We start from the raw sequence: 21,750 nt of genomic DNA, 5'->3' as shown, positions 1-21,750 counted from the left end.
GGGTCTCTTGTTGTTGTTATGTGCTGTGGAGTGGGACTCGACTCATAGGGACCCCTCCTTGGGTTTCCGAGCAGTATCACTACCGAAGTAGGTTGCCCATCTTCCTTCCGAAGAGTGGCTGGTGGGTTTCAACCGCCAGCCTCCTGATTAGCAGTCAAGTACCTTTGGCACTACCCTATCAGAGCTCCTCCTTAGGCACTAGTCTCTAGGTAATGCGACAAGCTCCTTCTCGCGCGCTCTCACAGTGCCAAGCCTGCGCATCCGCACACTCCCAATCCCGGCGTGCCCCGCGCCGCTCCGCCGACTGGACGCCGTCTTTCCTACAGGCTCCGGAACCTTACTGCATGCCGGGAGTTGTGGTCTCGGGAGGCAGAGAGGCGGCCGGCTGGAGCGCGTGGCAGGAAGCGGAAGCGGCCTAAAGGCTGGCCCCGGCCCCGGCCCCGGCCCCGCCCCGCGCAGCCTGCTGCTGGGGCTACACTGACGTGTCTCTCGGCCGAAGACCTGCGCTCCGGAGCGGGCTGGGCTGCGGGCAGCGTCGCCTCACTCAGAGCGCAGCAGAGCTGAAGCAGGATCTGGAACCAGAGCAACCGACGCCATGGCGAGTGAGTCCCTCGCGGGCAGTCCGGGCGCCGCCGGGACAGATCAGATCCCTTGCCCCTCACCAGGAACCCACCGGTCCGACCTGCCTGGGTCCCCGCAGACCTGGGCTCGCGTCCCTCGGCCCTCTTCAAGGGCCCCCGCGCGCCCCTATGCCCGTATTGGTCGCTGCCCCATATTCTAATTCATCGGGGGCCCAAGCCTTCGCGGGTATCGAGGAAGGTTTCTCTTTTCCCTAACTCCTCTTGTTTCTCCCCTCCAAGTCAAATTTCTAGAAGTCATCAAACCCTTCTGTGTCATCCTGCCGGAAATTCAGAAGCCGGAAAGAAAGGTAAGTGCCCCAAATCGCGCTCAAAGACGCCTTCGTGAAAGTGTCTAGGCGTTTGAAGTTTACAGTACAATTAAAAATGGCTTCAACGCGCCAGATGGCGCTCTACCTTTTCTTCCGCCTGGAGTATAGTTGTGTGTACTGTGATGCTTCTGAGTTTATTGAAGAAAGGTGACCTGGCTGTGTGGGGATTTCCACTGAAACTGTCATGCATTAGTAGATATATCTTTTGTAGATAATTGCTTTAGTAAACAAAGCCTCGGGTTTGCCGTGTCTCAATGAATTCTAGCCTCAGAGTCCTCAGTCAGGAGACCCAGATTGAGTTACCCTTTTTTTTGGCCCCTAAAGGGTCAGACCATGGTTGAGTTTCCCGAGGAGATGCTCACTGTATCTAGCTTCTAAAAGGAATTAAGGACAGTGGCTTTATTCTGTATAAATGAGCATGTGCTTTTTATGTAGGCTGTTGCATTACCGAGAATAAAGGCATTTCAATGAAGTCTGCTACTTTCTGTAGGCACATTAAAACAGGGAAAGATGGAAATGTAGAACTATATGTAGCAATAGAAATTCTGATGATGTTTCAGTGGCTAAGGCCTGAGATAGTGAGTGTTGCCAATATTAAATAAAGTTCTTAAACAATGGAAAAAAGTTTCATTAGGTTCTTAAGTTAAAGACAAAATAGTAAAATACATTCTTCTCTTTTTTATTTTTTCAGTCTATTAATGGAGTTACATATGTTTATGTATAATTGGTATCAACCTGGACACTTGGATTCTTGGAATCTACCTTTTTTGGCTCCCCCCCAAAAGTCATTTTACGTAAATGCTTCACTTGTGTGCTGCCTTCAGTGGGCTAATTTCACTAGTGAGTTGCAAAGTTCACTGCTTCTCTCTCAAGCATAATGGAAAGGGTATGGGCCCTGGAGCCAGGCAAGCCTGGGTTTCTCTCTTCACACAGCCTCTTTAATAGCTGTGTGACCTTGACCTTGAACTAAGTATGGTAGATGCAGTGGCTGAAATACTTGCAGTGGCTTAGGAAGAGATTAACTCTGGAAGACGTAATGTCTGATGGTTTTGAAGCAGGAATAGATGTTTTCTTGAAAGAAATTCCAGGCAAAGGGAATATATAGTATAGTATGTAAAGGCAAAGAAGACAAGACTGTGTAGTGTGTTGGAGGAGGTTGTTACATGTGGTTGATATTAGTAGAACATAAAGGGTATGTGGGGAGCAATAAATGAGTGAAAAGGGCCTTGCAAATTAGAAAATCACTTTGGCAGTAAGGTAGAAGACCAAGAGTATGGTTTAGAGGCTACTCAAACAGGTAAAAACTAGGTGGTGGAGTAGGAGTCGAGGATGGATTGGAGTGATTTAAGATGTAGAGTAGACAGGACTTGGATAAAGGTCTTTTAAAGTTTCAGTGTTGAATTTGTCTTATACAAGAGCAGAGACTGTTGTTGTTTGCCGTCGAGTCGGCCCCAGCTCATAGCAACCCCTCCTTGGGTTTCCAAGGCAGTATCACTACGGAAGTAGGATTGCCCAACCTTCCTTCTGAGGAGTGACTGGTGGGTTTGAACCGCCAGCCTTCTGGTGAACAGTCAAGTGCCTTAGGCACTATGCTACCAGAGCTCCTACTAGGTAATTAAAAATGAGGAATCATGTAAAACTTGTCCATTCCTTTTTCCTATAAAGAATCATTTCAGTAAAATCTTGTTACATTACTATTTAGTTTGAAATGACATTGCCTTCCCTTGAACTACTTCTAATTTCTTGTGTGGTAGAGTGACAGGTGGGAAGGAAAACAGTTTGAAGAGGAAAAAGAGTTCTGTGACTGAACACCGCATTTGGAGCATTGCAGCGTCTACATACTTGGGATCACCATGAGTCAGAATTGACTCAATGGCAGCTAACAGTAGCCTCTCTAAAATTTTGTTTGCACATTATAGATATGATACTGATGTGTGGTTTGAGGGTTAAATGAAGTAATGTTTGTGAAGACCTCATACACAGAAACCATGTAGTACATGGTACTTATATTTGGTTCAAAGGGTTCAAGGCTTCCCTGAACAGAGAAGGGTCTGATATGAGTCCATTTTTACTGATTCGCTTATAAAAATAACTTGTTTAACTTCATTCTCTTCTGTAGATTCAGTTTAAGGAGAAGGTGCTGTGGACTGCTATCACCCTCTTTATCTTCTTAGTATGCTGCCAGGTAAACATAGGTTTAATATTCCACTGTTGGGGTAGGCGATAAGGATGGGCTGCACCAAGTGTGTTGACTCCTTTTCTCCTTGCTTGTTTCCAGATCCCCCTGTTTGGTATCATGTCTTCAGATTCAGCTGATCCTTTCTATTGGATGAGAGTGATTCTAGCCTCTAACAGAGGTAGGACTCTGCCTCTCTGTGCCTTTTCTCTGTACATAGTGAGCTTGACTGGCCTAATTTAATTAAATTACAGACTTTGACTTCATTTGGAGTTCAGAGAGTATGAAGTATGTGGCCTGGAAGATAGAGTGAAGAACATTGATGTGCTGTGCTGAAGAGCCTTATTCAATACTGCATTCAAGACCAAGGCATATTGAAAAAAATAAAAAAGACCAAGGCATGCCGTCGTATTTGGAATTGTGTTTGAATTCAGTTTAAAACCTGGAAAAACAAGATAAGTCTGTGTCATAAAGAATAGAAGCACAAAAAAACTAGAATGCGTTTTAAGCACAGAAGATGACATTTTTACCTATCTTGTGCTTTGATAACACATTCTTTAGAATATGTAATTCATTTCCCAGCTGCATCTTTTTCATACCTATAGGTTATGTGTATGTGTCAAAAATACAGTGTAACGCTATTTTATATACTATAACCAATTTCTATTGGGCATTTTAAATGTGTACTAGTGTTGATAATTGTGTTTGATTAGCTCATTTTTAAAATATAGTTCAAATTAAGTTCCAAATCAGTTGGAAGTATAGCTCATTTTAGTATAATAGAAGTAGAGTTTTATTCATGGTTAGATAGAATTGTGCAGCCCCCTCTTCCGGACTATGGGAATTATTTTAATGTTACCCTTTTTATTAGTTGATGAAGAGGTGAACCTTTCTTATCTCTATAAAACCAGAATGGATCTGTTATGGTGAGTGTAATTGCAGCGATCTGTTGAGACACCACATGACTTCCTCAATAGAATGAGACATTGCCTCACAGGCTGACCAGAATGAATTGAATTATACATTAATCATTGATGTTTTGGGATTCTCTGAATTAAATGTTGCTGCCAAAGTGAAACACAGAGGATTGTGTAAAGGAGACCAAATCTTCCGTATTCATTTTCTTAATAATGTTCTGCTTCTCTAAGTTAGTATTTCCTGTGTTTTGTCTTTCCCTTACCTCAAGGCACATTGATGGAGCTGGGTATCTCTCCTATTGTCACCTCTGGTCTTATTATGCAGCTCTTGGCTGGAGCAAAAATAATCGAAGTTGGTGACACCCCAAAAGACCGAGCTCTCTTCAACGGAGCCCAGAAGTGTAAGTGACAGTGTGAATAATGTTCATACATCTCTAGGAATTAGTTAGAAATCTAGTTAGAAAGTTGAATTTGTTACAAAGTTTGGGGAGTTTTTCTTTGTATGATGTAACCTTCTTGGCTCACTACCTGCAGGTGCTCCTTGGCCTGTGTTATTCGGTAGAGCACTTGGGATGGGCTGGATGCAGCAAGGGTAGGGAGAGTATGGAGAGTGCCCCAGAGGCTGACATGATAGAGTGGAAGAAAGAGTTGGTGGTCCAGTCCCACACACTTCATGTAACTTTGGACAAATCTGTGTGCTTCTTGGAGCCTCAGTTTCCTCACCACTTAGAAAGACAAAATGTCTACTTCAGAGTTGTTGTGAAGATTAGATTAAATAACGTATGCAAAACATCTGTCACGGTGCCTGGCATGTAGAAGTTACTTGGCGAGCTTTTTTTTTTCTGAACGTTTAGAAAGATTTAAATTAGGGGGAAAGGAGATCCTCTCATTGCGTCTCTGCTATCTTCTTTGGAAACATTAGATGCTATCTCTTAGTTTCTGCATCTGTAAAAGGGATAATAATGGTATTTGTCTCATGGCAGATAGTGTTACTAGCAACAATGACCAGTCAGCAGAATTAACCTTGTTCACTCTGTAACCATTGACTGAAATATATGAATAGAAAATGATATTTACTATTCCCTGTGCAGATATATTTTTTTTCCACGCCAGTGTGTTTTACAGATCTTCTTAAGTTAGTAGGTTAAATTGAGTGAGAAAGACAGATCTAACTTAAACTTATCAGTTTCAGGTACAAAGCAGGATTTGTTTGTTCTTGCATTGTTTTTCAAAAGCATAAAGCAGCTGTTTTCCCTTTCGTCTTGACAATTTTTTGAACATTTTCCTGCCTTAAGCATTCAGTGTTACTGAGCACTTTTTAAAAAGTCAAATAGGAACTATATTTGATAGATACTTTGTAGTAAATTTTTATTTTATACAACAGAATAAGCAGAGAAGCTGAAAATTGAAGACGCAAACCCATACTTAGAGCTCCATGTACTATTGTAGAAGCATTAAATGTGTGGCAATTCTATTGTGCCTAACAATGATGTATAATAAGATACAGGAGAGGAGGAGATTCTAATTTAATCTCAAAAGCTCTGAAGTAGACATTATTTCCTTCTAAATGGTGAGGAAATTGAAGCTCCAAGAAGTAAGAGGATATTCTACAGAAAAGCTTCTATTCCAAAATAACTTGGTGGAAGAGGAAATGTGAATACTGCCTAAATTGATAGTATTGTGGGGTTTTTCCTCTTAAAAACACATTAAATAGAAATGTAAGACGGGATCTCTGCTCTACCTTTAATGGGTTTGTGTTCTAGACTTAGCTAGATGGTGAGTTACAGAGGTGGCCAGGTGTGTTACAGCGTATAAGTTACCAACTGGCCTAACATTGAATTTGCGTCTTGGAGGTTTGGGACACTGCCAAATTGTGTGCCTCTAGATGTTTTCTTTAGTAATTTTTCTCCTTGATTTGCTTTTATACAAACTAGACAAGCCACGTTTAAAGTCTTTCACTTCTCCTTTACTGAAAGGAAACTTAATTTAGGAAAAAGCAAAACTAAAGAGTAAGCATGCTTTTATTAAAAGCTCATTGCATTATTGTGTACTTTGATGCTGTGGCTGATTAGCCTAGACCAGGCTCCTTGTAGGCAGTGTCAGTATTTTTCATCTTTCTTCACCCCAGTGCCTGGCACCCATTCATTGTTGTCAGTAACTGTTTGCTTTACTACCATGTAATATCCCACTTGGAGAACACAGTTTTCTTTTCATTTCTAGTATTTGGCATGATCATTACTATTGGCCAGTCTATTGTGTATGTGATGACTGGAATGTATGGGGACCCTTCTGAAATGGGTGCCGGAATCTGCTTGTTAATCACCATTCAGGTAAGTGCTGTGAAAGCATCCCCCCGGCTGACTAACCCCACATGCTTACATAACTCAAATAACAAGTCTGAACCACACATTTATAAGGAACTCTACCTGAGAAGAAACCGAAGGCCCTATGTTTTTTGCCCTTTGAACTCACAGAAGGGCACTGCACTCACCAATACCTGTGCGCTGGGATGAGCTTTGACCCAGCCTTCAGGGTTTCTAACAGAAAAGCCCAGTAGTTGAAGAAGGGAAGGACCAGGTCTGTGGTAAGCAATAATAATGCAGTCTGTTTGGGTTTCTTTACTTTTATCTTTTAATTTTTACAGCTTTTTGTTGCTGGATTAATTGTCCTCCTCCTGGATGAACTCTTGCAAAAAGGATATGGCCTGGGCTCTGGTATTTCTCTCTTTATTGCAACTAACATCTGTGAGACCATTGTGTGGAAAGCATTCAGCCCCACCACTGTCAACACTGGACGAGGTAAGGGCCTTGGGCTTTCCTAGTCAAAAAATTCCATAAAAAATATTGACATGATGCAAAGCAAAATAGAAAAGGTCCCCTGTTCCATTGAAAAACTACTTCAGTGTTAGGTACATCTGCAAACTTCTAAAAAACACAGACATATACTTATAATGATACATAACTTAACGTTTTTCACATAAGAGTATTCCATGAAATTGAACGCACACCTGTGTTTTCCAGCCAAACAAAGTACAGGCATGTGAGTTAAACATTTACCTCAAGTAGACACACACCCTGGAGAGAACAGTCATGGAAGAAGGAAGGGCTGCTTATGCACAGGGAAACAGCTCAGGGCGCAGAAGAGTATGGGGGGATGGACACTGGGAAGAGGTAACTATGGGGAGGAAATGGGAGGGGAGCTGTTGCATTACAAATTTTGGTCAATGACATGAGACAAAGTATATGTGAACAAAGTATATGTGATACAGCATTATGAAAAGGGAATTTACTCTGTAAATCTTCACCCAAATCAAAATAAAATTAAAAAAAAAAAAAGAGTATTCCATGAACATTAGTCATGCCAGAACACATAATCCTGCTTCATTCTTCTAGCACAGCATGGACTTCCATTGCAAAGATGAAGCAACATTATTCTACTCTTCTTCTGATAAGACATTTAAGTCATCTCTCTCTCTTTTTTTTTTTCCCCTTATTTTGCTATTACAAACATTATACAATGACCACCCTTGTACATTCATGTTTTCATATTTTTGTAGTTGTGCTTTCAATGAGTAAATGTCTGAAAATGAGATTGCTGAAGCAAAGCATTTTGTCACACAAAAGGAAAGAGACCTGGGCTTGAGGAGTTCAACACCTGGGTTCCAATCCTGTTTATTCCTGTTAGTAGTACATACATAACTTAGGGCACATTCCTTCCCTCATTGAGAGGATTATAAGTGCTTTGGAAATCTTGTTACAGAAGACGTTTTTTAACATCTAAACATTCAGGGAGAGCCTTAGAATAAAACTTCCTTGGAAAGGGAAAATCAGCTTTTTTCATCATTAAAAATATTATTCACCCAGAAGAGTTCCGTGAGAAATAGCTATAGGGCACATTTGAGCACTTTATTTGAATTGAGTGCTGGAAATGAGTTACTTGCTTCCAGAGACCATATAATGTCATTAGTGATGCTGAAAACAGGACTCTTGACAAATGAAGGGACCTCTGGTAGCATAGTGGCTAAGGCACTTGACTGCTAACCAGAAGGCTGGTGGTTCAGATCCACCAGCCACTCCTCAGAAGGAAGGTTGGGCAGTCTACTTCCGTAGTGATACTGCCTCGGAAACCCAAGGAGGGGTCGCTATGAGTCGGGTCTTACTCGACGGCACATAACAACAACAACAGACAAATGAAGACTGCACATACAAAAGGAAGAGTGTAACTTGAAGTAGGAAATGTCAGGAGAGTCTTAGAAAAGAGTGACCAAGATCAGATGTGGTTTTTTCTTGGGCACCTTCTAGGGTTTTAGAAAACTTAAGGCAAATTGGGAGAAACTGGGAAACAGAAGGCAGAGTTATTCAGTGATGGTTGTGGAAAGGGGAGCTCTGGTAGCGTAGTGCCTAAGGCATTTGACTGCTAACCAGAAGGTTGGTGGTTCAATCCCACCAGCCACTGCTCGGAAGGAAGGTTGGGCAGTCTACTTCCGTACACTACGGACTTGGAAACCCAAGGAGGGGTTGTGATGAGTCAGATCCAACTCGAAGGCAGGTTTGTGTGTGTGTGTGTGTGTGTGTGTAAAGGCAGGAGGATGAGGGATTAGTGGCAGTACAGGTGTGTGGCAAGACCATCATGTCACCTGGTCTAGGGGAATGTGCTGAGTTATAAAGGAGTGTAGTTATAAAAGCATAGAGGTGAAGGTGGGGCAATTTGTAGAGGTGTGGAAGCCTGGCAGAAACTGGCAAAGGAAGGCACAGTCCATCCTGAAGCAGGACAGTGAGATGGTGGAAACCGGGGTTTGACAGGGATGATATCCCTTGAAATGGAAAGACAGGGAGAAAAAGCAGCTGGATATTATTGCAGTAATCCAGGTTTAACAAGACTGCTAAAGCATCGAGTGAGGGTATTAGAGAAAAAGTATCAAGAGATTGTACAGAGGAACTTTCAAGGGTAATGAAAACCCAGACACAAAGGCAGGTTTGTTTCTTAGGTTAAATTGAAAGTAGGGCTTGGAACTGGCTTGTTCTGGTTGAAACCCCTGCTGAGAATTTGCCTTTCCACCCTAGATACACATTTTAATGAGAATAGTCAGTTTAACAAGATCCCCAGGTGATTCTTAGTCCATTCTCAGCAGGGGATCAAGCCAGAATGAGCCAGTTGGAAGCCCTGATTTAAAGTATCACAGTTAACAGAATGTGTTCTGGACCAGCTGGAGAAAAGGTGCAGGTAGGGAGGGGCATCACAGCCTAGCTAAACTCTGAGGAAGCACTCAACTTCTGAGGAGTGAGGGAAATGGAGAGGTAAAGTCAAGAAGTTTAAGCCTTGGAGAAAGGTGGGCAAAATACTGCAGAGGTCACAGATGTTCCAGGCCAACTGCTACAGCTTAAGAGCGGGAACATAGGAAATAAATTGTTGAGTGAGACCTCCCTCTCCCTGAATTGAAAAAATGAAAATTACCGTTTCCCTGGGCAAGTGGAAAGTGCCCAAACGGAATTAGCAGAGTCATTGCCGGGGGGGGGGGTGCGGTGAACAGCTTTTGCAGTCGAGGAAATGTTTATACATGGAAGGAAACTTTCTTTGTTGGTAACCAGGGATGGGAGGAGAGGGGATGCTAACTAAATTCCTAGATAGGTTGGGGCAGGGCACATAGAGAGCAAAGATTATTTAGTGGTTACCAGGGTAAGAGGGAGGGGGAAAGGGGAAGCTTTTGTTTGCAGGCCATTGGGTTTATGCTGATGGTGGTAGAATATTTTGGAAAAGGATAGCAATAATGTGGCACACCATGAAAAATGTCATCAACGTCCCTGAGCTGTAAGTGGGGAGGTTGGCAAATTGTTGTGTATGTTTTCACCACAATAAAGATTTGTTTTTTATAAAAAGCAGCTTTTGCCCCTGAAGTAACACTAACATTTAGAAACTTTGTCTTGCTCACAGAGATTCAGCAGGTAGTGAATTTCAAGAAATAATTATGCCAGTAGTTAGGAAAATTAGGGCCTAATTCTGGCATTGCTGTTAATACCCTTTCATTCCACAAGTATTTATCAAGTCCCTGTTATGGGCCAGGTACTATTCTAGGAATTGGGAATACAGAGTAATTAGAACATGTGTTATCAGTATGTCAGATGTTACCCTAAACAAAAATAAAGCAGAGAAAGGCTCTGGGGATCCTAGGGGAGGGTTGATACAATTTTAGTCTGGCTAATCAAAGACAGGGAGCTCTGATAATGTAGTGCCTAAGGCACTTGACTGTTAACCAGAAAGCTGGCAGTTCAAACCCACCAGCCACTCCTCGGAAGGAAAGTTAGGCAATCTACTTCCATAGTGATACTGCCTTGGAAACCCAAGGTGGGGTCGCTATGAGTTGGGTCTGACTCGATGGCACATAACAACAATAATCAAAGACGGGCTTCACTGACACTTGTACAAAGTCCTGAAAGAGGTGAGGAGGCCATGTGACTATCTGGGGGAAGGATGTTCTGTTTGGAGGGAACAGTAAGGTAAAAAAGCCCTGAGGTGGGGATGTGTACCTAGTGTCTTCATGAATCATCATATGCAGTTGGTGTAAGACAAACAAGGAAAGAATAGTTGGAGGTGGGATCAGGATGTTGGGAGTGTGCAGAGCATGTAGCCTAGTAGACCATGTAGCTTTGAAGAAGTTCCTTCTTTCTGCACCTGGGCCTGACCTAGGCTGCCTCCTTTGTAAAATAGAAAGTTTGTCCTGGCTACCTCTTTGTTGTTGTTGTTGTTGTTGTGTGCCATGGAGACGGACCCGACTCATAGCGACCCCTCCTTGGGTTTCCGAGGCAGTATCACTACAGAAGTAGATTGCCCAACCTTCCTTCCGAGGAGTGGCTGGTGGGTTTGAACCGCCAGCCTTCTGGTTAGCAGTCACATGCCTTAGGCACTCTTTAGTATCTATGAATTCTATGCATTAAGGAGACAGGCCGGTATTGTCACATGTGACCAAAAGGTTGGGAGATAGGAACTGATGAAAGTCCAACACAGGATGAATGAGGAAGCCAGTGGTGGTTAGGGCAGAGTGTTTCAAAGAAGCCAGCCACATCCTGGTGGCTTCAGAAGAGATGAGTGGTAGTGTCAATTAGGTGGTCTGTCTGAAATCTCATCTCTGAATGTCTGGGAAAAGCTGCAGGGAAAAGCAGCAGGGGGTTCTAGCTAACACAGGTGAGGAAGAAGGAAAATGATGTCACAGCAGGACCTTGGTGCACCTCACACAGTACCAATTCCCTACTCCCACCCACTGACCATACTTCTTGAAATCCTGTTAGCTTCCTGCCAGTAAAACAGTCTGAGCGGTAGGGAAGAATTACTAAACTTCCATTGTGGGATAGTTACCCTGTGTTGGAATAATATAGATTACATAGCAATGCAGTGCTCTTCATTTTTTTTAATTTTTTTTTTTTTTTTTTAAGATAAATTTCTTGTCAGTTTAAAAATCATCTAGTTCTTAATAATGCCTCATGTACCCTAGCTTTCCCTCACTTGTCACTGTTGTCATATCCCCAGATTGGAAGCCATTCTTCCTATTTTCTCTGGCATCATCTCAAGGTGGGCATGTGATAGCAGATTTGAATCTAGATCAGGTCCCATCACGGGCATGCAGGCTACCCTCCTTGATTGTACAATCATTGTAAGGACCTAAGCCCCACTGTGTCAGGGATATCCTGTGTACCTCAGAGCCTTTGACATAGATATTGTCTTACTGGGGACTTTCTAGGGAAGTGGATTTGTCTGCATGGAGCCCTCCTTCAATCAATGTAGGACCCCTTTCAGCCAGAGTTCAGCAAACCTTGCATTTCTGGTTTTGTAATTGGTGGTCATCATTCCGACATCACTTGGCCATCATCTTAGGTATGCCTAAGAAATGAGATTGATTGACCAAATTTAAAAAAAAGTAGCTTATACCATTTCTGAGTTTGAAATCTCTATAACAGAAATAAGAGTTAAGGGAGAAAAAAATCCATTGCTCCATCCCTGTGGTTATTATTAGAAGGAGGCACCATGAATCTCACGTTGTTGTTAGATACCGTCAGGCTGATTCCAACTGCTAGCGATTCTTTGTACAACAGAAGAAACGCTGCCCAGTCCTGAGCCATCTGCACAGTCATTGCTATATTTGAGCCAGTTGTTGCAGCCACTGTGTCGATCCATCTCATTGAGGGTCTTCTTCTTTTTCACTGATCCTTTACTTTACTAAGCATGATGTCTTTCTCTAGGGACTGCTCCCTCCTGGTAACATGTCCAAAGTACGTGAGACAAAGTTTTACTGTCCTTGGATTTTTTTTTTTTTATTGTGATGTGGTTGAAAGTTTAAAAGGGAAACTGGTTTTCCATTCGTCAGTCCACACACATTCTGTTTTGTGACATTTACTATAATCCTTGCACTGGAACAGTATTGGTCCCATGTCCTCCCTGTACCCACCCCTTCCTTTTGTTCTTCCTTCCCATCCCCTCCCACCTTCCTAGCTCTTTAAAAAAAAAAAAAAAAAAAAACTCTCTGATCTGATTCATAGCAGCCCCTGTTGGGTTTCTGAGGCAGTAAATCTTTACGGAAGTAGATTGCCTCATCTTCCTTCAGCAGATCAGCTGGTAGGTTTGAACCACCAACCTTCTGGTTAGCACTCAAATGCCTAAGGCGTTGCACCACCAGAACTCCTTTCTTCCTAGCTCTATCCATGGGCAAATGCTGTTCTCTTGATCTCATATGCTTGGTTGTTCTAATGAGTGCATACCCTCCCGATAATTACTGTGCACCTTATAGGCCTGTCTATTGTTTGCCTTAAAGTAGAGCCATGGATAAAGTTTAGTTCCTAGATGTCTAAAGGCTATCATCTTGGGGTTTCCATCAGTTTTCATCAGACCAATAAGCCTGGTCTTTTGTATGATTTTGAGTTTTGTTCTGCATTTTCTTCTACTCTCTCCAAGATTTGTTGTTGTGATCCCTTTCAGAGCAGCCAGCAGTAGTCAGTGGGCACCTTCTAGTTCTTCTGGTCTCAGGTTCAAGGAGGCTAGGTTTCAGATGCTCCATTAGTCCTTTGAACTAATCGCTTCCTGTGTTTTCTTCACTCTTCTTTGCTCTGGACAGGGAAAGACCAATAGTTGCACCTTAGGGTGTCATCCCCACTTCTAAGGAGCATTCCAACTGTACTTCCAAGAAAAATTGACTTGTTCTTCTATTGTATATAATACATTCAGTATTCTTTGCTAGTGATGGAGTGATTAAGGCACTTGACTGCAAACCAGAATGTTGGCAGTTTAAACCCACCAGGCACTTTGTGGAAGGAAGACAGGGCCGTCTTCCTACTTCTCCTTCTACTTCTGTAAAGATTTACCACCTCAGAAACTCAGTTGGGGTTGCTATGGGTCAGTATAGACTTGATGACAGTGGGTTTGGTATTCTTCACCAATACAATAATTCAAGGGCATCAGTTGCTCTTCGGTCTTCTTTATTCGGTGTCTAGCTTTCACGTGCATATGAGGCAATTGAAAATACCATAGCTTGGGTCAGGTATACCTTAGTCCTCAAGGTAACATCTTTGCTTTTTAATACTTTAAAGAGGTCTTTTGAGCAAATTTGCCCAGTGCAATACATCATTTGATTTCTTGGATTTGGGCACAAACCACAGGTGTTGATTGTGGATCCAAGTAAAATGAAATCCTTGACAACTTCAATCTTTTCTCCATTGATGATGATGATGCTTACTGGTCCATTTGTGAGGATTTTAGTTTTCTTTATGTTGAGGTAAGATCCATACTGAAGGGTGTAGTTTATGATCTTCATCAGTAAGTGCTTCAAGTCATCTTCACTTTCAGTAAGCAAGGTTATATCATCTGCATATTGTAGGTTGTTAATGAGTCTTCCTCCAGTGTTGATGCCATTTTCTTCAGATTCAGATTATTTGCTCAGCATACAAATTGACTAAGTATGGTGAAAGTATATAGCCCTAAGGCACACCTTTCTTGATTTTAAACCATGCAGTATTCTCTTGTTCATTAGGTCTATGTATAGGTTCACATGAAAATAATTAAGTGTTCTGGAATTCCCATTCTTCATAGTTTTATCCATAATTTGTTATGATCCACATAGTCAAATACCTTTGCATAGTCAATAAAACACAAGTAGATATCTTTCTGATACTCTCAGCTTTCAGCCAGGAGCCAACTGACATCAACAATGATATCCCTCGTTCCAGGTCCTCTTCTGAATCTGGCATGAAATTCTGGCAGCTTCCTTCTGATGTGCTGCTGGAACCATTTTTGAATTATCTCCATCAAAATCTTACTTGCATGTGTTATTAATGGTATTCTTTGATAATTTCCTTATTATGTCAGATCACCTTTCTTTGGAATGGACACAAGTATCTTTCTCTTCCAGTTGGTTGGCTAGGTGAGTATCTTCCAGATTTCTTGGCATAGACGAATGAGCACTTCCAGTGTTGCATCCATTCATTTCTTGAAACATCTCAATGGGTATTCCCTCTGAGCCTTGTTTTTCACCAGTATCTCTAGTGCAGCTTGGACTTCTTCCTTCAGTACCATCACTTCTTCATCATATGCTATGGAGTGTTCGAACGTTTGCCAATTCTTTTTGGTACATTGACTCTGTGTATTCCTTCTGTCTTCTTTTGATGCTTCCTGTGTCTTTCAGTATTTTGCCCATAGAATTCTTCAGTATTGCAACTCAAGGTTTGAATTTTTTCTCTCATTCTTTCACCTTGAGAATGACAAATGTTCTGTTCCCTTTTGGTTTTCTAAAGTCTTTGCACATTTCATTGTAATACTTTTCTTTGGCTTTTTGAGCCACCCTTTGAAATCTTCTGTTCAGCTTTTTACTTCATTTCTTTTGTTGGCTTTAAATACTCCGAGTTCAGAAGCAAGTTTCAGAGTCTCTTCTGAGATTTGTTTATTTATTTATTTATTCCCTTTTCTCTCTTTTTAATGACCATTTGCTTTCTTCATGTGTGATGTCCTTGATGTCATACCACAGTTCATCTGTTTTTGGTCATTGGTGTTCAATGTGTCAAATCTATTCTTGAGGTAGTTTCTAAATTCAGGTAAGATATATTCAAAATTATACTTTGGCTCTTTGCGTGTGTTCTAATTTTCTTCAACTTCAGCTTGAACTTGCTTATGAGCACTGATGGTCTGTTCCACAGGCGGCCCCTGGCCTTGTTCTGACTGATGGTACTGAGCTGCTCCATCATCTCTTTCCACAGATGTAGTTGATTTTGTTCTTGTGTATTGCATCCAGCAAAGTCCACATGCATAATCTCTGTGGTTTGAAAAATATACTTACAATGAATAAGTCATTAATCTTGCGAAATTCTATCATGGTGTCTCTGGCATCATTTACAAAATCCAAGGCTGTATTTTCCAACTACCAATCCTCCTTTTTTTTTCCAACTTTCATATTCTAATCACCAGTAATTATCAGTGCTTCTTGATTGCATGTTTGATCAATTTCAGACTATGGTTTCTTCATCTTTGGCATTAGTGGTTGTGTAAATTTGAATAATAGCCATACTAACTGGTCTTCGTTGTATGATATGGATGTTAGCCTATCACTGACAGCATTGCACTTCTGGATAGATATTGAAATGTTCTTTTTGACAATGAATGCAACACCAATTCCTCTTTAATTTGTCATTCCCAGCCTAGTACATCATATGATTGTCAGATTGAGAATGGCCAAAATGAGTCCATTTCAGCTCACTAATGCCTAGGATATCGATCTTGAAGCATTCAATTTCATTTTTGGTGACTTCCAATTTTCCTAGATTCATACTTTGTACATTCCATGTTTAGATTATTAGTAGATGTTTACTGCTGTTTCTTGCCATTTTGAGTCATGCCACATCAACAAATGAAGATCTAAAAGGTTTACTCCATCAAGGTCATCTCTAGTTTGTGGAGGGAGTTCTTGCCCAGTTTTGTTTTGAGGACCCTCCCACCTGAAGGCACTATATCATCTTCCAGCACTATATTAGACAGTGTTCCACTGCTATTCATAAAGTTTTCATTAGCCAATTTTTTTCTTCCTAGTCTGTCTTAGTCTGTAAGCTCTGTTGAACCTGTCCACCTTGGGTCATCCTGCTGGTATTTGAAATACTGGTGGCATAGTTTCCAGCATCACAGCAACATGTAAGCCAGCATGCAGTACAACATACTGACAGATGAGTGGTGGATTAATCTTACAACTAGTTCAGTTTTCTTCTTTTCTCTGTTTAAGCCACTAAGAATCTTAGTGACAAGTTTATTTACTTGTTTGTTTCTTTAACTGATGTGTTCTTTCCTTCGACAACAGGGATGGAGTTTGAAGGTGCCATCATTGCACTGTTCCATCTCCTGGCCACGCGCACTGACAAAGTCCGAGCCCTTCGAGAGGCCTTCTACCGGCAGAATCTCCCCAACCTCATGAACCTGATTGCCACCATCTTTGTCTTTGCAGTGGTCATCTATTTTCAGGTACGGCTAGGTCCCAAGCACAGGGAATTGTGATGGTCTGGATTTCTGAATGCCTTGATGTGTACATCCCCACTCATATCCCAGAGTTTAGTGAAATGATAGGGCGTTAAAGGAATCAAGTTCCCATGTGAGCTGGACGAATGCTCTATCAAGTCATAGGGACTTGCCAACTAAACAAAAGTAAGGCGGCTCTAGTTTCTGAAGTCATGTTCCCTTGAGTTGGCCCTATCAGAAGATAAGCAATATTTTAGTAAGTTTTTAGTTTAAGAGAAATTAAAGTTCTGTATTGATTTTAAGGATTTGAATTTTGCTCCTACTATGTGAGACAGTGAGAGGATCATCAGAATCTATGACTCACAGAGGTCTGTTAAGACTTGGGTCAGTTGAGATTGTGTGTCAGCTTGGCTGGGCCATGGTTTTGAGTGGCTTGGCAGCCACTGACGAGATTGTAATCATTTCCATGGTGGAACCTACTGTGAGCAGCTAAGTAGTTCCCTTCAGGGTGTGCCCCGCTTCCAGTACATACGGAGAAGCTTTGAGACAGGTCTCTCTACCTTTTTGGCATATCTGGACCCTGCCTTTGGCCGAGTCTTGGTCTGCCGTCTTATCTGCCAATCTTGGGATTGTGCCATTTTATCTGTCGATCTTGGATTCATCAGCTTCAGCAGGTGCATGAGTCAGAAAAAGCCTCCAGGTCCAGTGGACCTGGAATGGGAGGCAGAACTGAAGCCCAAGGTCAGGAGCCTTTACCCAGCCTGTAGAGCCTACACTTTGAATTCAAACTTCTAGCCTCCTAAACTGTAAGAAAATAAATTCCTATTTATTAGTACCATCCACTGTAGTAGGTCTGTTATAGTAGCACTAGAAAACCAAGACAAGACTCCTGAAACATCTGTGGCTCTAACAAAGGTAATTTTAGTGATCAAGTTCTGAAACCTGCCTTGTCCAAATTTGTAGACTCTGTAGAAAATTCTTTGATCTTGAAAAAGGCTATTCCTCTCCAGAGCGTCTGCCTTAAAAGTTACTAGCCAGTTGCTTTTCTGTAGTTGGATTGATCTGTGCATTTTTTGATCATCCACTTTATATTCTGATACTCATTCAAAAGGAGGAGGAGGAGGAGTTGAAAAGCCAATTCAGTGTTTGTGAAAAAGTATTTATACCAGCCCAGTGGTTTTACTGAAAACTAAATAAGCTGGTCTACTTCTTCAGCTGTGACTTTTAGTCAGGTGCCCAAAGAATAGCATGCTAAGGCTTTCAGGACTTGGCTAGTATTTATAGTAGTGTTAAGAATTTATTTTAATTCTCTGTATTATATTCTAAGCCTTCTATTTAGTGGGATTCGTAACAACTCTTTCTGTTCTCCCAAGGATTTCAGAGGGAGAGGTTGTAGTCTTAGAAAATTTCATCTTTTGTTTTATGATTGAAAGTATCTGAAAGGAATGTGCCAGGGATGTGAGGATGATACTATCATAGTCTTGTCTGGGAGCCACTATAAAGGCACAGTGAAGTACAGAAAGTACCGAAGCACCACACAAGATGACTGTTGTGAGAGTGTTGTTGTGGGTTCTTCACACTTGTCTACATTCACACATAGAGTATAATGTGACGTGGTGAGGTCATTCCTCTGTGTTTAGCTTTTGTGCATTTTTCAACTAGTCTTTCTTAGAATGTTTTGTGGTGTCCCCAAGTGCAGTAGTGGGCATGGAAAGAGCACAAGCTCCTGAGCGCTTTCAGACTAGAGGCCCTAGAGCCAGTGTTCAGGGCTCCCTCCCCTGTGGCAGGCCTGGTCATCCCCAGCTGTCTCTCTGTTTTCATAACTGTGGAATGAGGAAGGCAGTGAGGAGGTGTTTTTGTTCTGTTTGGCTTCTCAGGGCTTCCGAGTGGACCTGCCAATCAAGTCAGCTCGTTACCGAGGCCAATACAACACCTACCCAATCAAGCTCTTCTATACCTCCAATATTCCCATCATCCTGCAGTCGGCCTTGGTGTCCAACCTGTATGTGATCTCCCAGATGTTGTCAGCACGTTTCAGTGGCAACTTGCTTGTTAGTCTGCTAGGCACTTGGTCGGTAAGTGTGGCTGTTATCACATGTACTCATTTGTTAGTGCTCTGGTTAGTTGCAAATATTTCACCTACGGGTATTTTCTAATTGTGCCCTTGGCAAGTTCAGCATATTAAACTTCCTTCTACGAAACTACTCTTATTGAATAAAATTGTAATTATTTTTATCTGTTCAGAATTCTTTTGTGTCTTGTTGCTAAGGTATAAGGCAGCATTCATAGGCTTTTTGTGTGTTCTTTCTAGGACACTTCTTCCGGGGGGCCTGCGCGTGCTTATCCAGTCGGTGGCCTCTGCTACTACCTGTCCCCTCCAGAGTCTTTTGGTTCTGTGTTAGAAGACCCCGTCCATGCTGTAGTGTACATAGTGTTCATGCTGGGCTCGTGTGCATTCTTTTCCAAAACGTGGATCGAGGTTTCAGGGTCCTCTGCCAAAGATGTAAGTATAAATTAGCATTTCTAGAGAGACCTTTACATTGGGAAACAGTAGTTCCTGCCTGCTACTGGTATGAGAGGCAGTGACTTATCACTTCAATATAAAATAATAGTGTGTGAGTGTGTACAGACACTTCCCAGCTCTTCTACAGGTGTGTGTAGGGTGAGGTGTTTCACATGGATATTTTCCACCTCCTCCATGAATAGACTTTGTTTAAAGTAAATCTGCATAAATGCTAGGGAGAAATACAAAGTGAGTGTACCTAAAATCTATGGAGAAAAATTGACTGCTAACCAGAAGGCTGGTGGTTCAAACACACCAGCCACTTCTCAGAGGGAAGGTTGGGCAATCTACTTCCGTAGTGATACCGCCTCAGAAACCCAAGGAGGGGTTGCTATGAGTTGAGTCCGACTCAATGGCAAATAACAACCACCACCATAAAATGTCTTATCTTTCCTCCAACTTCAAACTGAAAGTTAAACACTGTCTTCTCCTCGGTGGGTGACATGCAGGTTGCAAAGCAGCTGAAGGAGCAGCAGATGGTAATGAGAGGCCACCGAGAAACTTCCATGGTCCATGAACTCAATCGGTGAGTAGTTGGGCCAGATTCCCTCAGCTTCCTATTCATACACATTTCACTAGCCTAGCAGCAGCTGTATTTTATTTCCTTATCCATCAAACATCCCAGTATGCCTCAGAATTTTTGGTTCATCAGACCTCATCCTTGGGTTATAGAGTAGAAAAGGCCCCTGAGTCATTAAATATTGATGAGCCTGCTAACCATTGGACATTGGACATGTAAAAATGAGCACATGGTAGCCCCTTGCTTCAAAGTGGGAGCCACAACACAGGGAGACAGAGAAAGTGGTGTGGAGATACTATCACGGGCTGCAATGGGAACCTCACTTGTGTTCGTGAGGACAGGGTTCTGAAAGGAGGCTCCTGCAGAAAGAAGGGTAAGCTGCTTCAAGGGGCTGGAGGCTTGTGAGGTCTGGACAGCCAAATAATGGAGTCTGAGTGTAGATCAGGGCCCAAAGTGGAGTTGAGGCTGGAGAGGCCAGCAGAGGCTGGGCAAGAAAAGCCTCACTACCCACTAAGGGACTGTTAGGTATTTAAAGCAAGAGGAAGGGGCAGGGAGCTCATGGTCCTCTAGGAAGGTCAGTACTAGCAAATGGAGAACAGAGGAAGAGGAGGAGACAAAAAGGCCAGCTAGGCTGCTGCAAGAATTGGAGCCAAAGGTGATAGGAACCCAGATGCAGCAGAGGCTTTAGTGGGGTGGGCAGGGGAGAAAGATTGGTGACCAGCTGGACTGTGGAGGTAGGGGTGAGAACAGGGAAAAGTCTAGAGTGACCCTTGGGATGCTTACACAGTACTCTGCTGTCTGTACCTCATTTTCACTCATGATGGAGCTGCCTCTTGGCTAGTTAGCTTGAGGTAGTAAAATTTAGGCTTTTGGGGCTACTCAGTATCTGTTGAAGCTACTCAACTCTGCTCTTAATAGAAAGCAACCATAGAATAAGTGAATGAGTGTGACTGTGACTATAAAATTCTGTTTGGAAAATCAGGTAGCTGACCAGAATTGGCTTATGAGCTGTAGTTTGCTGATCCTAAAGGAAAGAACCATGAGAAAAGCCAGTGTTGTGAATTTAAGATCATTTTCTAATGCCTAACGGTGACAGTGGGCAACTTATTTCATTTTCAGAATACTGAGCCTCCAGATTTGCAGCACTGTTCAATAGAAATACAGTGTCAGCCACATACGTTATCTTAAGTTTACTAGTTGCCATATTAAAAAAAAAATAGGTAGAATTAATTTTGATCATGTATTTTATTTAGCCCGATATATTCAGAATAATTTCAACTTAAAATGAACATAAGAAAAATCATGAGATACTTTACATTCTTTTTTCCAAACTAAATCTTCAAACTTTTGCGTGTATTTACCACATCTTGTTTCAGACTGGTCACGTTTCAGTAGTCTTTAAGAGCTCATGTGGCTGTTAACGGACAGTACAGCTCTGATCTGAATGTAGCTGGTGTGCTGATAGGTGATTTTTCTAGACAGTGGGGTGGCTGTCAGGGAGGAAGGTCTGTTGGGACAGCCAGTCGCTAGCTGGGAGTGGGTGGTGGGTGGGCAGGCTCATGTGGTGTCAGGCTGACTGCCTCATTCCCCCTCAGGTACATCCCCACAGCTGCGGCCTTTGGTGGCCTGTGCATCGGCGCCCTCTCCGTCCTGGCCGACTTCCTGGGTGCCATTGGATCTGGAACAGGAATCCTGCTTGCTGTCACAATCATCTACCAGTACTTTGAAATCTTTGTGAAGGAGCAGAGTGAAGTTGGCAGCATGGGGGCTCTTCTGTTCTGAGTCGCAGATCCCCATAGACCAAGGAGGGGAACCACTCCTGAGTTTTACCGGGAAGGGAGATAAGCAGAATCTCTCTACTCGAACTCTTCTCACAGGAGGGCACTGCTATGGCATGTGGACTTGGGTTTAATAATGTTTTTGAATTTCATATTCTTTCATTCCACTTTGTAAAGTATTAGGAATTTCCCAGTTTGAAATGTTGCTTTATATTCTGCCATTGGCAAAAAGAACTGTTGAAAGGAGGTTTTTATTCAGCTAATTGCCAGAAATGGTGAAAATGGTAAATGATTATCCTCAAGTATCCATTTAACTTTTTTAAGCCTTATTTGCACCTTCTCAGTGCTGTCTGTGGCTGCAGTGGCCTCAGCT

General features: G+C 42.3%; 1 protein-coding gene across 1 annotated transcript; it reads left to right on the top strand.

Annotated features, from left to right (window-relative positions):
* The first annotated feature begins 595 nt into the window (after positions 1–595).
* On the top strand, positions 596–21,381 carry SEC61A1 (SEC61 translocon subunit alpha 1). The gene is made up of 13 exons (XM_042782577.1): positions 596–602; positions 701–755; positions 799–928; positions 3,069–3,134; positions 3,228–3,306; positions 4,312–4,443; positions 6,263–6,372; positions 6,687–6,840; positions 16,362–16,522; positions 18,394–18,591; positions 18,828–19,019; positions 19,529–19,605; positions 21,195–21,381. Exons 1-13 carry the CDS (start codon positions 596–598, stop codon positions 21,379–21,381), a joined length of 1,548 nt encoding a protein of 515 aa, XP_042638511.1.
* The last annotated feature ends 369 nt before the right edge of the window (positions 21,382–21,750 follow it).

This window comes from Orycteropus afer, unplaced genomic scaffold (assembly GCF_000298275.1).
Source record: "Orycteropus afer afer isolate SDZICR_OR568_19922 unplaced genomic scaffold, OryAfe1.0 scaffold00377, whole genome shotgun sequence".
In the NCBI taxonomy this organism is placed as follows: Eukaryota; Metazoa; Chordata; class Mammalia; order Tubulidentata; family Orycteropodidae; genus Orycteropus; species Orycteropus afer.
Note: the sequence above shows the minus strand (reverse complement) of the source record. Positions and strands in the feature narration are given on the sequence as shown.